Raw genomic sequence first — 13,347 nt, forward strand, 5'->3', positions numbered from 1 at the left:
ATGATTTGATTGGTTTGCTTTGACCAGTCTCGTACTACTGGCATTCTTTGTTAGCCCTATTACGCGAGGACTACTTTGTTCTCGTTGAGTTGAGCACAGCTCATCTGGACTGGTGGGGAGGCACAAGGTACTTACACGTTTTTTAATCTAACTAAGATGCTATCACATGAACTTTGGTCTGATGACTTTGAGAACTTCGAATCCTATCAATAGTTGGCTGGTTCCTTGTATTACTCGAAAGCTTTTAAAATCAGTACCGTTCTCTTATAAGTCTTTGAATATCGGTTGAGTAGATAGTTTCAATAACTTTATATTTAACCAGGTTAATCTGCTGGTCTGCATCACAAAAGGTGTAGCAACAGAAATGTAGTTGATCTATGCTTCATAAAAAAATTCCGATGCCGGGAGTCGAACCCGGGTTTGCTGCGTGAAAGGCAACCGTGCTAGCCGTTACACTACATCGGAGTAGATGGATATTAAACAGACCTATATTGAAGAGAACCGATAAGTTGGAAACAGAAACACCTCTTTCCTACACATACAGTCTTCATGGCATGCATTCCCTACCATTTAAGCTTGCAATAGTTCAAATTGAACATCTTGTGAGAGATTTCATGCAGGGAAAAATACATTTCAATCAACGCTCTTTGCAGCCACCTCATTTTCTCAGCCCTCAATGCCACCAACACCGCCGTATGCAAAATAAACTCTCAAACTGATACGAGAGAACTACATGAGAAATTATGGGACAATCACTTATCGCTGCTCATTTTTGGCCAAACCTAAACCCTTGTCAAATAAACTAACCATGATGGAATTTATCATCAAAGAAGGCCAAATGGCCCTTTGCAGAGAGTATACAAGCAGTTGAAAGAATAAATATGAATTGCCTCTAAATAGTCTTACTATGGCCATTCATGTTAAGTTTGTATATACCTAAAATGTAGGATACCCTGGTGACCACCAAATCAATAGCCATGTTAATAGAGTCTTTGACCAAATCGATTTTCAGTCCGTCTATCTCTTGCCAGTTGACAGGAAGTTCCTTCATGTCAATGCCCTGGTATGAAGCAAGAAGGAGAATTTCCACATCAAATATCCATCTTTCTGTGTGCATATGAGGAAAAATCCGCTTGATACTGTTAAAGTCAAACATCTTAAAACCACACTGGGTGTCTTTCACCCCATGAATCCCAAACACATACACTAGCGTATGTAATCCGTACATCAACAAGTTTCTGATGAACGACCTTTTTACAACCGCTTCGGTATTAACCATATGGGCTCTTGAGCCGATTGCAATAGAACCGTATGGATTCGTATGAGCCTTTAAGTACTCGAGTAAGTGCTCCAGGTCACCAAATTTGGTGGCTCCATCAGCATCGGCAAATAACACATACTCACCTGAGGCATGAAGCATACCATGAGTCACAGCACCTCCTTTTCCACGGTTTTTCGTCAATTCCACCACCTTAACGGTGTGAGGCTTCAACTCGTACTTGCGGGCCAACAGCAACGCGTAGTCGGGGGTTCCATCTTTGGACTCATCATCGATTATCAAAATCTCATACGTGAGATCGTGGGTTTTGAAGTATTCCACACATTCCTCAAACATATTGCCCAACCGTTTCGTTTCGTTGTAACAGGGAACCACCACGGTGAGCTTCACGCCATGGTCAACATATTCGGCAGCTGGGTCGATTCGAGTGGGCAAGTCATAATGTTGGTTGTTGGCATCATTGGTTCTATACTTGAGCTCAGAAGGCGTGGGGAGCCTCGGGGAGTGGGCAAAAAATAATGCAGTGGAATAGACCATTACCAAGATAGTGATGACGGCCGCTGCCACGAGGAACAACGTCGTTGTTTCCATATTGGGTTTGTATTGTGATGTTTTGCAGGTGTTTCTACACGTTGAGATTTTTCGCGGTCGAGTGTATTTACACCAACATTTCAAACATTTCAGCACTAGTGATTTTCTCTTGGTTAACATCCTTTTTTGGAGATCTCTCATTTTATCCAAGCATTCCTTGACTTGAGTTATTGTCAAAGTATCTTACCTCTGAAAATGTCAGTACTAAACTGTTTATTCGACTTATATATACATATTATACTTTGGGATCATTTGGCCAACTTGGTGACCCGATTGTTCAAAGACCGGGCATTGTTGATAAAAACCTCGACCAATTCCTCGAACCTAATGGCGTTTGTACCGCTCTTGAACATATCAAAACCTGCAAATAGCTCTGCCACATCGATTTCAAGTTCTACCTCATACGACTTTTCGTTATCAATAACTCGCTTGCCAGTTTGGGTATTTTTCAGCTCCTTGGGCGATGTCACCCTCGTGAAGTCGAACTGAGTGATGGTGGGCCGGTGGGTAAAAGTATTCCGTTGCTTAATTCTTACTTTACTAGGCTTCAGTTTCTTCATGATCAGCTCGATTTCCTCGTTTGGTACGGGGTTTTCCAATGAAAGCGACAAGCGTAAGTCATACATTGACGAGGGATTGTGTATGTACAAGTCTGAGATCCGTTGCTTGTTAATTGCCGTGTACCGTGGAGGATTTAAAAGATTATCTTTTGATATTCTCACCGATTTGGGCTGTTCATTTCTGCCTCGCGTGTAGTAGATGGAGTCCGTGACGTCGGTTTCAAGGATGTTGAACTTTCGACGAGGCTTGCCGGGAGGCTGCAGTTTTAAATCTTCTTGGTACGTTTTCTCTAATTCTTCCAAGAACTTGAGCATATCTTCGAATCCCACTTGATGGATGCCACTTTCAAAGAATATGCTCGATGCGTCCGTGTATATACATTCGGTTGACACCAGAATTGCGATTCTGTTCCGGGAGACTTTGTCCATGATGGTCCCAAACTTCAACTCAAGCTCGACATACTTTCGATTTGCCTCGTTGATTTCGATGAAATTGGCGTAGATCCATTCAGCAATTCGTCTGGTGACACTGGGAGGAGGTATTATTCCGGTAATGGAACATTCAAGGTCTACACTGCTGGTGGTACTGGTATTGAAGATAGACTTTTCGGACAACAGAAGCGAATCCATCGACTCCTCGGGGTTGCGAGCAGCCAGGTTATTGGACAGCTTAGTTGTCCATTCCTGTGCCCAAATGGGAGGAGTTTTATATCTCTTAGGCTTAGTCTTTCCTTTGAGTTTAGTTAATTTCTTGATTTCGTCCTCTTCTTGTTCCTCAGACTTCACATGGCCATTGGCGGGAGGTGACGGCTTCGTGGCACTTTCACTGGTTTTGAAAACAGATCGGGATTCACTGTCTCCGGCTTGAGTGAGTTGAGGTTCTTCTTTTATCTCTTGTCTCAAACTGCTGGAAGAAGACTCTTTTTCTGGAGTAGGTGTTTTATCGTCGTTCAACAAGCTAACAATCGAGTTTCTTTGTCTGGGAGGTTCAGCCGACTGAACCAGCTTGGGAATGGCACTAGTCGGCCGCGATACCTCGGTATCACTAGGATTATCGTCATTTAATATCGACCCAACGTTCATTGCTGAGTTTAAAGGTGCGAATATAACTACTGTCAATTCGTTCCTGAAAGTTTTTCTAGTGCGACATGCGAATAATTTAAGATGTGATAGAAAATAGGTCAAGATAGACAACTTAAGGTAAAGGTGTGTTGGAAACGGATAAGCTGGTCTCTCGTTAAATGTCAACGAAATTATAATTCGGTTGGATAACTGAAGTTCGAGCACTTGAATACCTGAGACGCAACTGTGAAACAACAATAGGTCTGCTGGATCGCATAGTAGAAGAGCAATACATTCAATAAATAATAGATAACTAGGCCAAGTTCTTGTCCAATCTAACCTTTACAGCATCAATAAACTCCTCAGTGGTCACATAAGAAGATCTGTCGGTCTTTCCCTGAGTCAAGGCCAAATCCTTGGTCATGACGCTGTCCAACGCAACTGTATCAATGACAGCCTTTTCCAAGGCTTCGCCGAATTGACTAACGTCGGGGGTGTCATCCAACTTACCTCTCTGGATGATACCTCTGGTCCAAGCAAAAATGGAGGCAATTGAGTTGGTGGAGGTTTCCTTACCTTGTTGATGTTGTCTGTAATGTCTGGTGACGGTTCCGTGGGCCGCTTCACTTTCAAAAGCCTTTCCATCTGGAGTCATCAACACCGAAGTCATCAAACCCAAAGAACCAAATCCCTGGGCCACGATATCAGATTGCACATCACCATCGTAGTTTTTCATGGCAATGACATATCCACCTTTAGACTTCAACATTTGTGCCACCATGTCATCGATTAATCTATGCTCATACCAGATACCGTTCTTCTCGAATTCAGCCTGGTATTTGGATGCATACAACCCTTCAAAGATATCTTTGAATTTACCGTCGTACCTCTTCAAAATGGTGTTCTTGGTGGACGAAAACAAATTCAACTTACGGTCCAAGGCAAACTTGAAAGAAGACTCAGCAAAGTCGGTGATGGACTTATCGGTATTGTACATCGACAAGGCCACTCCAGCACCTTCGTAGTCAAACACTTTGTGTACTTGAGGAGCACTTCCATCAGCAGGCTTAAACACCAATGACAATTCACCTGGTTGGTCAATAACCACGTCGGTGGCCTTATACTGGTCCCCATAAGCATGTCTACCAATGATAATTGGCTTCTCCCAGCTGGGTACAATTCTTGGAATGTTGTCGATGACAATAGGTTCTCTGAAAACGGTACCCCCGAGAACATTTCTCAAGGTTCCGTTGGGAGAGAGCCACATCTTCTTAAGGTTGAATTCCTTAACTCTGGCTTCATCTGGTGTAATGGTGGCACACTTGACACCGACTCCGTACTTCAAAATGGCGTTGGCAGCGTCCATGGTGACTTTGTCATCGGTTTCATCTCTGTACTCCATACCCAAATCATAGTACTTCAAATCCACGTCCAAATAAGGTAAGATCAACTTATCCTTAATGAACTGCCAGATGATTCTGGTCATCTCATCACCATCCATTTCCACAATGGGGTTAGTCACTTTGATTTTTTGTGCCATGTTGTAACTTGTAAAATATCCTGATCTCCTCAATTTTCGACCACCGTCCCAGTATTTATAGTCGTAGGTGTCGGGGTGGTGTACAGGAATTATGGGGTAATACGTGAAATCCCGGGGCGCCAATGAGAGCGAGCGCGAACGTCAACCGCTACATTTGTGGCACGGAGGGTTCGGAGCTATGATAGGCCCATATCAAGGGATGGGCTATCCAGTGGGTTGGTGGGATTGGAGGTAGGTGTCTTGAGTTGATAATTCTAGCATTTATCGTTTCCGGTAGTTGTTTGGCCCGGGCGTGTCTCGGTTAACTGATTTCCCGGGAATATTCTTCGCGGGGCAGGTGCGGGATGGTGGCACGGTCTTTGGTGTAACAGCGGAGACGGCCCGGTCGGGGCAACAGAAGTTCTACATATTTGCGTTCCGGTTCTTCGATATGCAGTGGCGCATGGGGTCCATGTTAGATAAAGAAGCGCGATGATTTTTAGGGTTTGGAGCAGCTTACAAATGTATGAAATTTGCGGATTTGACCTTAAACTCACCGGTAAAAAAAAGAGTTTCTTGGGTGCAAAACCCATAAATAAATCCAGAACAAAATACAGTGCATATATAACTGAGCAACAGACCCTTATTAGACTCACCAGTCAACGTAGTCCCTGCCCACAACTCTAAATACCCGGACTTGCCCGCTCTTCATCTCACTCATCTTGTAAGTTTCCCTCTTCAACTGGCCATTGGACACTTCAACCACTTTGAACTTGTCCTTTTTGCTGTCATACTCATAGATCACGCTGGCAAAAATCTGTTCATCTCCCACAATAACAGTTTTGCTGCCCAAGCCTTTGTGTACCAAAAACTTACCGTTCTTGATACATAGAATATCACCAGGTCTGACATCGTCAACCTTGGAAATGCTGTGGTTGTTTGAGCTTCTGTAGACGGTCACCCCAAACGATTTGTTTCCGATGGGAGGCAACGCACTCTTGTCGAGATGCTTGAATATGTGGTCTATGATGCTCTTGGTACCTACACCACTATTGGCACTGACTGAGTTCAATATTGCCGACCCATACGTCTTATAGTATTTATCCAACAAGTCTTTGCGGATGATAGGTATGCCTTTTGTGAAATAATTGGTGAACTTGACACTGGTTCTGGGGTCTTCTAATTCGTATTCCAACTCAAATGTTATTGAACTTAAATCGTAGAACAAAATGTAGTAGTCCTTATAAACCTTGGTTCTATTGCCTCTTTTCTCTATAGTGTTGGAATCAACCTCATAGATCAAATCACTACCGATTCTGGCCGCCAAAAATTCAGGCAACAAGCCTTTGAGCCACCAACTTGAAGCACTGTTGATATTGGCAATTTCCACCTCAAGCTTATCAAACACCGACTCCGCTTGGGTGCTGTCCTTTCTTCCTCTTGATATATCGGTGGAGCTTCTTCTGATAGACCCAAAAGAGCTACCGGTGTTATTGTAGGTCAATGGAGAGGAGATATCCGTCGAAGTTCTTCTTGGTTGAGAAGGCACGGCGGATGGTGGAGGAGCTGGAGGCGTCCTCGTTTCTGGAATGGGTGGTGGTAAGTTTGGTGGAAGGGTATTTGATCTGGGTGGAGATACAAACTGAAAGTCATCGTCGTCTTTAAATGCTGTTTCTTCATAGCCTTCATTTTCTGAATCACTTTCATCACCAAACTCCTCATTTGGTTTAATGAATACTTCGTCAGAATCGACAGGCGTGGGAACTGGTGGTACAGAACGAACCGGAGGTGCGGGTGGTACAGAAGGAATGGGAGGAGGTGCTGGTCTCCTCACGGGGGAATCTGGAACAGGAGGAGGTGCAACCTTTTCTCTCACTGGAGATTGTGGCACTGGAGGTACCAGTGGTACTGGGGGAGCCAGAGTCCTCGAAGGAACGGGTGGGATCTGTGGAATGATAGCATCCACCTGCTTTTGGCTAGCCTTCCTAACAGGAGTAGACTCCTCAGAAGTGTTGACCAACTTCTCGACCTCCTCATCAGCTTCATAACCAGTGTTCTCTCTTTCTATTGGTACTATAGCTTCTTCAGCAGATTCAATTCCACTGTCACTTTGAATAACACTTCTCCGTTGGTTATGGGGACTCGTTGGGATTGGTGGGGGTCTATTGCTGATGTCAGGCTCGGTATCATGGTCTTCTCCCATAGAAGAATCTTCTTTTGCAGGAGCATCTGGTGCATGGATAGAAGCAGATTCTGATTCGGTAGGATCAGAAAGAGAAGCCTTTCTGAGCTTCTTCAAGGCGGCTGGGTCAGCAAATGGCACTATTGGCACGGGCTTTGCGTCCTCATCAGACTCCTCTTGATGTTCTTCTTGAGGTTCTTCTTGTGGTTGCTTCTTGACTTCCTTCTTAGCAGCAGCTGGAGCTGGAGCTGGTTGCCCGAATGGTGACATACCCATCATACCAAACATGTTTCTTCCTCCCGAGATTTTGGCCATTCTCTCCACCAACTTCTGTCTCTTAAGCTCCTCCTCGTCTTGTTCATCACCACCATCAGACTCTTTCTCTTCTTCCGCACCAGGCTCATATTCATCTGGCTTTTGTGGCACTTCTCCTTCTTCTTCCTGTTCTTCCTGCTCATCTTCGTCTCCCTCTTCTTCGATAACACCAGAAGACTCGGCACCATACTTCTTAGATGCACCGGTATGGGTGGTTTCAATAGACTTAATATCACTGTCGGGCTCTTCAAGACCCAGGGCTATTCTCTCTTCACGTTCTTGCTGTTCCCGCAATCTTCTTTCCTTTTCCTCTGCAGCCTTTTGTTTTCTGGCTTCTTGCCTCTTCAAAGCGGCAGCTTCACGTTCAGCCTCCTCCTGTTGACGCTTCTGCAACAACGCTATCCGCTCCTTCAAGCTCAATTTCTCTTCCGCGGGAACCTCCTGCTCTTCCTCACCCATATGCTCGCTGTATATTTCTCCCAGGTTGACGGATTTATCCTGGCGGGAGCCGTGACCACCGACCAAGAAAGAGTCGTCCCTAGGTTTGAACTGAGGAACATATGACGACTTTGCGCTGGCGATAAACTGCTTCTTCACCACATAAGGATCATCTCTCTTCTGGGAGTTGGGGAATAATGGGAGCACAGGCTTTGGCTGTGGCTTGGTAGTTTCGACAGCGGGTTGCGGATCGGGGTGTTTCGTAGACTCTTGAACGGGGGAGGATGGTTTGGGCACTTTATCCACTTGTTGGGGCTCAATTGGGGAAACCGTGGAAGGGGGTTCCTTGGTGGGCTCTGGTTCCGAAGCAAGTACTTCTACAAAGTTTCTGGGGAACATCCCTGACTTTCCATTGAAGACACCACTAAACCAGTCATCATCTTCAATTTCGGTGACTTCAATGATACTTCCCACGGGAAATGGTAAATCATCTTCATAGTCAGATTTGTATTCGAATACGGCCCTCACTTTGAACGGAGGTGCTGGCAATGTCATAATTCAAGATGTATTTAGCGTACTGCCCCTATAAACGAGACGAATTCTGATCGAAAAACAATGATGCGCGGACCCGATTTGAAGTTGCGAACTCAATCTACGAGGCTGTTGGAGGCATAGAGTGGGGTACACTTAAAAATACCTTGGTCCACTATTTAAGTGATGGATCTACTTATTCACCCCTGTCATGGCATAACCCCCGTTTTTTGGGGCCAAAACTCTATCTGGAGTAAATCCCAATATTTCGCCTCAGGGTGCAATGGGCCCCTAAGATAGTCGCGTTTCCATTCTCGAAATAACATTGAGCACACAGTATCAGCAGCATTTGGAAATGTCCAAAAAATCCAGCTCCACCATCTTGGTAGACAGCCAGACACTTCTGTCACTCATGCCTCGAAAAACCTTTGACTACCATCTGGGTGCTCTGATTACGTCGCTCAATTTCGATGACTCGGGCCAGTACTTGATAAGTGCTGGCATCGACAAATCTATCCAACTTTACGACGTCCACAAAGGAATTCACACAAAGGACATCCAATCGCAGAAGTACGGCGCTCATCTTGCCAAATTTACCCACAAGGACTTGAATTGTCTCTATGCATCGACTCCTGAGGCAGTTCCCCAAGATGAGCCCATTGACCACGCCATAAGATACTTGTCATTGTCCGATAAAAAGTATCTTCGGTACTTCAAGGGCCACAAAAGCCAGGTGGTGTCCTTAGAGGTGGACCCTGTTCACGACATGTTTATAACCTCGAGTTTCGACAAGTCCGTCAAACTATGGGATCTCAGAACCTCCAATCCAACTGGAAGTGTGGAAGTCGGCCAACCGGTTCTTTTGGCGTACGATCCTCATGGCATTGTGTTTGTAACAGCTAAACTCCCCGGGTATGGCGGAGGTGATGGTGTAGGCGAGTTGGAATTCTACGATACAAAGAACGTCCACCAGGTACCTTTTTTGAGGTCTACAATCCATACTCGGCCTGAGTGTACGTGGACTAATATCGAATTTGCCAACAACGGGAAGTACTTGTTGCTCTCCACCAACACCAGTGAACACTATTTGATAGACGCTTTTCTGGGACGTCTTCTCACCCGGTTGGTGATGCAACATCCAAACTACAAACTTAATTCCCATTACCCGGTGTCACACACCTCGTGCTTTTCTTCGTGTGGCCGGTACGTGATTGCCGGGTCGTCGGTGCTGGAATTGCTGGTTTTTGATCTCGTTGGAATCCAGTCTTCCAACGGTTCAGCTACTGTCAAGGACTCAGACAATCCGTCCACCCTCTCTCCATTTAAAACCATTTCCACCAACCAGGGCATCCCCAAACTAATTGCATTCAATCCCAAGCTTTTCACGGTCGCCACTGCCGACAACTCTGTCACGCTATGGCAGCCCAGCTAGTATCTGCACTCTCTGTACTATAGTTTAATCTCAATAAACATCGCAATTCGCACCCAAAAAAAGTTGCACTACCGTTGATGCTTTCAGACGTTTTCCGTAAACTAGTGCCTGAGGCCAGCTGGGGCCGAATACAGCAGCCAGGTTCGGCTACCCTACCTCTTATTAGTGCCAGTAACTTGATGCTACCACCAAAACACAGCTTACACCCACCGAAATATAAGACGGCAGGCGAGTTTACAAAACACTATAACCCTCCAAACTACATATACAGTGACCAGCTCCCTTCCAAACCCACAGATATCCGGGGAATTGACTCATCTGGATACACATATCTCAATCAGAGTGCCTATCATAAGTTTCCGGTGCTTTCAAGCAATGAGTATCTTCAGCTCAAGTTCTTCCCAGGAAATCACTTTATTTCGAGGATACGAAAGTCCAATATAGCGTTGGGAAATTTCAACAATCCCATTAGCCTCCTTAACGACCCTGTTCTAGAAAAGGCATTGAAGTCGTATAGGGGTAAGTATTCGGAGAGTGGGTTTTTCAACGAAAGATCCCATCCACTTTCTACTGCGGTTGGAAGAGCTCGGTATAAGAAATTTGTGAAGCAGTGCTTGTTTGAAAGCGTTATCGGGAAAGACGTCACAAGAGTCAGGGGGTTCTACTTCGTCAGGTATCACAAGGTTCCCGTCACTGAACAGGACAAGGCTTCTTTGAAGGAATATATTTCTAATGCTGTCAGCAGAATCAACAACGACGATAAGCTATACCAAAGCCTCGTAAGGACATCACAGTCATTAAAGACACCACGAGACTTGAAGAAAAATGCAAAGTTGTACAACTGGTATGGAGCCAAGTGGGAGCCCACCTACTATCCCAAGCTACCCTTTTTATAGTTCACACCAACTGGGTACAGGAGTCTGAAAATCAAACGAATTACTGGGATCCTCCTCACATTTGTATTTATACCGGTGAGCATGTAAATAAATAGACGATTTGTCACGTTCACGTTCATGTTCGAACAACGACCGGCCACAATCTTGACAGGTTTTGTTTTTGTAGCCCTCGATGCGTTCTGACGCGAGAGTTTTGATAGTGTTGAGCATTTGTGTTATTACACCCTCTTCTTTAATAAGAGTCTCCAAGTCAATAGTCTGCTCACACTCACCAACATCGAATACCTGAGGGTAGCTCTTGGACACCATGTCATATATCTTGAGCTCTATATCATTTTTGAGGCGATTGATGGGTGTTAATTGTGACAAATTATTGTACACCCAATCATTGGTGATGGGGAATCCTATATTTCTTAAATGAACCCGAATCTGGTGCATTTTGCCCGATATTGGCGTACACTCTACTATACTTTCATCTAGAAAAGTACTGTATTGTAGACGCTTGAACTTGGTAGTGGAAGATGTCACTAACTTCAGGAGATTACCTGGCATCAAGTAGCCTCCATTGGGGTTTACCAAAACAATAGGACATTTATAGGTGTATGTATCTGGGAAATACCCTTGCACCCGGGCAAAGTAGGTCTTGGTGGTGTGATCCAGCTTATGTTCGATGATTTTCAGGAGCCGGCTGCCTGTGTCTTTGTTCAATCCCAAGATAAGTACTCCCAGAGTCACCTTGTCCAAGCGATGACTAGTCCAGATGTTTTCCAACTTTAAGTCAAATTTCAATATTTCGCTGACAGAATTGTAAAGATAATTCAGAGTGGGATGCACAGGGATACCAGCAGGCTTGTTGACTACCAAATAGTTATGATCATGGAAGATCACGTTAATAAGCGTGTTGGGGGTATTGGGTGATATACTCATATCCACCACCACCAGCGGCTCGTGCATATGCCGAATACTGAAGATCACATCGTGTTTCTGGATCTTACGTGACTGGAGTAAATCCCATCCTTTGACGATTTGGGAGGTTTTCTTGCCAAAGTCTTCAAGGACATAGATTTTGGAATCGGAGATTTCTTGGGTGATAACGTCTGGTGGCTGGCCCAACTCGGTAGAAAACACATCCAAAATTGTACGACCCTCCCACCGGGTCTTTATGTGGGTTTTGTACGACTGATAGTAGGGTAGGACTTTGCGGAGGCCATTTTCTATCACGTAGGATGGAGCTGAAGACATGAGGAAAATATTCGCGGCCTTTTTGCAACTTCAAATTACTACTACTCTCTAACTCAACGTTTATTATCATTACTTTTATAAATCAGGTGTCAGCAGCAAGCACATTTTCAGAGTTCTCCCCAATCACATTACCGGGAGGATCATACTCACAAACCACATAAAGTCCCCAGTTTTCGGCACTACAATCCTTATAAGCACATCCCACCGAAGTAGAACCCTTCCAAACCACCTGAGTGAAATGGTCGTAAGTATTGGCCGAAGAGTAGTCATACGTCAGTCCTTCGGCGTACCAGGCGTCCACCGCAGCCGAGCCCGTTTTGAAGCCGGCCGCCAAGTTTTCTCCGTATTGACCGTGCGTGTGGGTCAAAACACCGGAACAATCGTAATTATCGGCGTTATTTTGGGCGTACTGGTATGCAGCGTTATTCCATGTCAAGGCAGCAACGTTGTGGTCGGCACGGTACTGATTGTGGGACGCCAAAATCGACTCGGCGAATTCTTTATCCGATCCTGACACTTCTTCGGTGCTAGACGCATCGGCAGATGCGACAGTAGTACCTGTTTTGATAGTGGCGGTCGAGAGTGTGGTGGGCGTAGCACTGGAGGCGGCGAGGGTATTGGCGGACGTTGAGGTGGCGGCCGATGTTTTCTTGTTTGCAGTGGTGAACCAGGTGAACAAATCGTCGTTTGTGGCTGCGGTGGTGGCCGCAGACGTGGCTACAGATGTGACGGCTGCGGTGGTGGTGGCGGCGGCGGCGGCTGTGGTGGTATCGTCGTCGTCAAAGTAGCCAAGGAGCTTACTGAGCAAACCGCTCCATCTGGATCCACTAGAAGCTGCGGTGGTGGTAGCTGCGGCCTGGACTGCTGCCGTGGTAGCTGCGGTGGTGGTTGCTGCAGTGGTGGCAGCGTCGTCACCAAAAAGCTCATCCAAAAGGGTGAAAATGCTACCGTCTTGGTTCAACACTTGGGTTGCTGTCCTCCAGACGGTCTGTGCGGGAGCAGGAGCTGCTTGAGCCTGTTGCCATAATGCTAGGGCAGTTATTAACAATAATGGTGTGACTTTCATTAGTGAAAATACCGGTGGAAAACTTTTGCCTGAGTATTGAAGAATGGAATATGCGTGCTTATATTGTCTGGGGAAGATGGCCCCTCCAGGGCCAAAATTTCCTATTGAAGCAAGGTTTATAGCTGCAAAACTAAGAGCTGAGGATGTGGAAAAAATTACACTGCGTGAGAAATGCCTAAATAGGAAAGATTATTAAATCGAATTTCTACTTCAGGAAAGGTAATTAGGCAATGT

At 45.3% G+C, this 13,347-nt stretch overlaps 8 protein-coding genes and 1 non-coding gene across 9 annotated transcripts; 2 read left to right on the top strand and 7 right to left on the bottom strand. All coding sequences in view use genetic code 12, as the record gives it.

The window, feature by feature from the left end:
• Positions 1–393: 393 nt before the first annotated feature.
• PSN45_000482 lies at positions 394–465 on the bottom strand. The gene has a single exon. It is a non-coding gene; the product is annotated as a tRNA-Glu (tRNA).
• A 427-nt stretch (positions 466–892) lies between these two features.
• ALG5 (dolichyl-phosphate beta-glucosyltransferase) lies at positions 893–1,870 on the bottom strand (the record flags this gene model as incomplete). Its single annotated transcript, XM_006687905.2, has 1 exon — positions 893–1,870. One exon carries the CDS (start codon positions 1,868–1,870, stop codon positions 893–895), a length of 978 nt encoding a protein of 325 aa, XP_006687968.1.
• A 248-nt stretch (positions 1,871–2,118) lies between these two features.
• Positions 2,119–3,513, bottom strand: CET1 (mRNA-capping enzyme subunit beta; the record flags this gene model as incomplete). The annotated part of the gene is made up of 1 exon (XM_006687906.2): positions 2,119–3,513. One exon carries the CDS (start codon positions 3,511–3,513, stop codon positions 2,119–2,121), a length of 1,395 nt encoding a protein of 464 aa, XP_006687969.1.
• Positions 3,514–3,805: 292 nt separating this feature from the next.
• Positions 3,806–5,032, bottom strand: IDP2 (NADP-dependent isocitrate dehydrogenase; the record flags this gene model as incomplete). Its single annotated transcript, XM_006688767.1, has 1 exon — positions 3,806–5,032. One exon carries the CDS (start codon positions 5,030–5,032, stop codon positions 3,806–3,808), a length of 1,227 nt encoding a protein of 408 aa, XP_006688830.1.
• Positions 5,033–5,663: 631 nt separating this feature from the next.
• BBC1 (assembly of actin patch protein) lies at positions 5,664–8,501 on the bottom strand (the record flags this gene model as incomplete). The annotated part of the gene is made up of 1 exon (XM_006687908.2): positions 5,664–8,501. The coding sequence occupies one exon, from the start codon at positions 8,499–8,501 to the stop codon at positions 5,664–5,666; it is 2,838 nt and encodes a 945-aa protein (XP_006687971.2).
• Positions 8,502–8,889: 388 nt separating this feature from the next.
• On the top strand, positions 8,890–9,909 carry SWD2 (member of Set1p complex, histone methyl transferase; the record flags this gene model as incomplete). Its single annotated transcript, XM_006687909.2, has 1 exon — positions 8,890–9,909. The coding sequence occupies one exon, from the start codon at positions 8,890–8,892 to the stop codon at positions 9,907–9,909; it is 1,020 nt and encodes a 339-aa protein (XP_006687972.2).
• Positions 9,910–9,986: 77 nt separating this feature from the next.
• On the top strand, positions 9,987–10,805 carry PSN45_000488 (uncharacterized protein; the record flags this gene model as incomplete). The annotated part of the gene is made up of 1 exon (XM_006687910.2): positions 9,987–10,805. One exon carries the CDS (start codon positions 9,987–9,989, stop codon positions 10,803–10,805), a length of 819 nt encoding a protein of 272 aa, XP_006687973.2.
• Position 10,806: 1 nt separating this feature from the next.
• PSN45_000489 (pseudouridine synthase) lies at positions 10,807–12,047 on the bottom strand (the record flags this gene model as incomplete). The annotated part of the gene is made up of 2 exons (XM_066157464.1): positions 10,807–10,829; positions 11,030–12,047. The coding sequence occupies 2 exons, from the start codon at positions 12,045–12,047 to the stop codon at positions 10,807–10,809; spliced, it is 1,041 nt and encodes a 346-aa protein (XP_066013561.1).
• Positions 12,048–12,129: 82 nt separating this feature from the next.
• PRY1 (sterol-binding protein) lies at positions 12,130–13,113 on the bottom strand (the record flags this gene model as incomplete). Its single annotated transcript, XM_006688770.2, has 1 exon — positions 12,130–13,113. The coding sequence occupies one exon, from the start codon at positions 13,111–13,113 to the stop codon at positions 12,130–12,132; it is 984 nt and encodes a 327-aa protein (XP_006688833.1).
• Between the last annotated feature and the right edge of the window lie 234 nt (positions 13,114–13,347).

This window comes from Yamadazyma tenuis, chromosome 1 (assembly GCF_029203305.1).
Source record: "Yamadazyma tenuis chromosome 1, complete sequence".
NCBI lineage: Eukaryota > Fungi > Ascomycota > Pichiomycetes > Serinales > Debaryomycetaceae > Yamadazyma > Yamadazyma tenuis.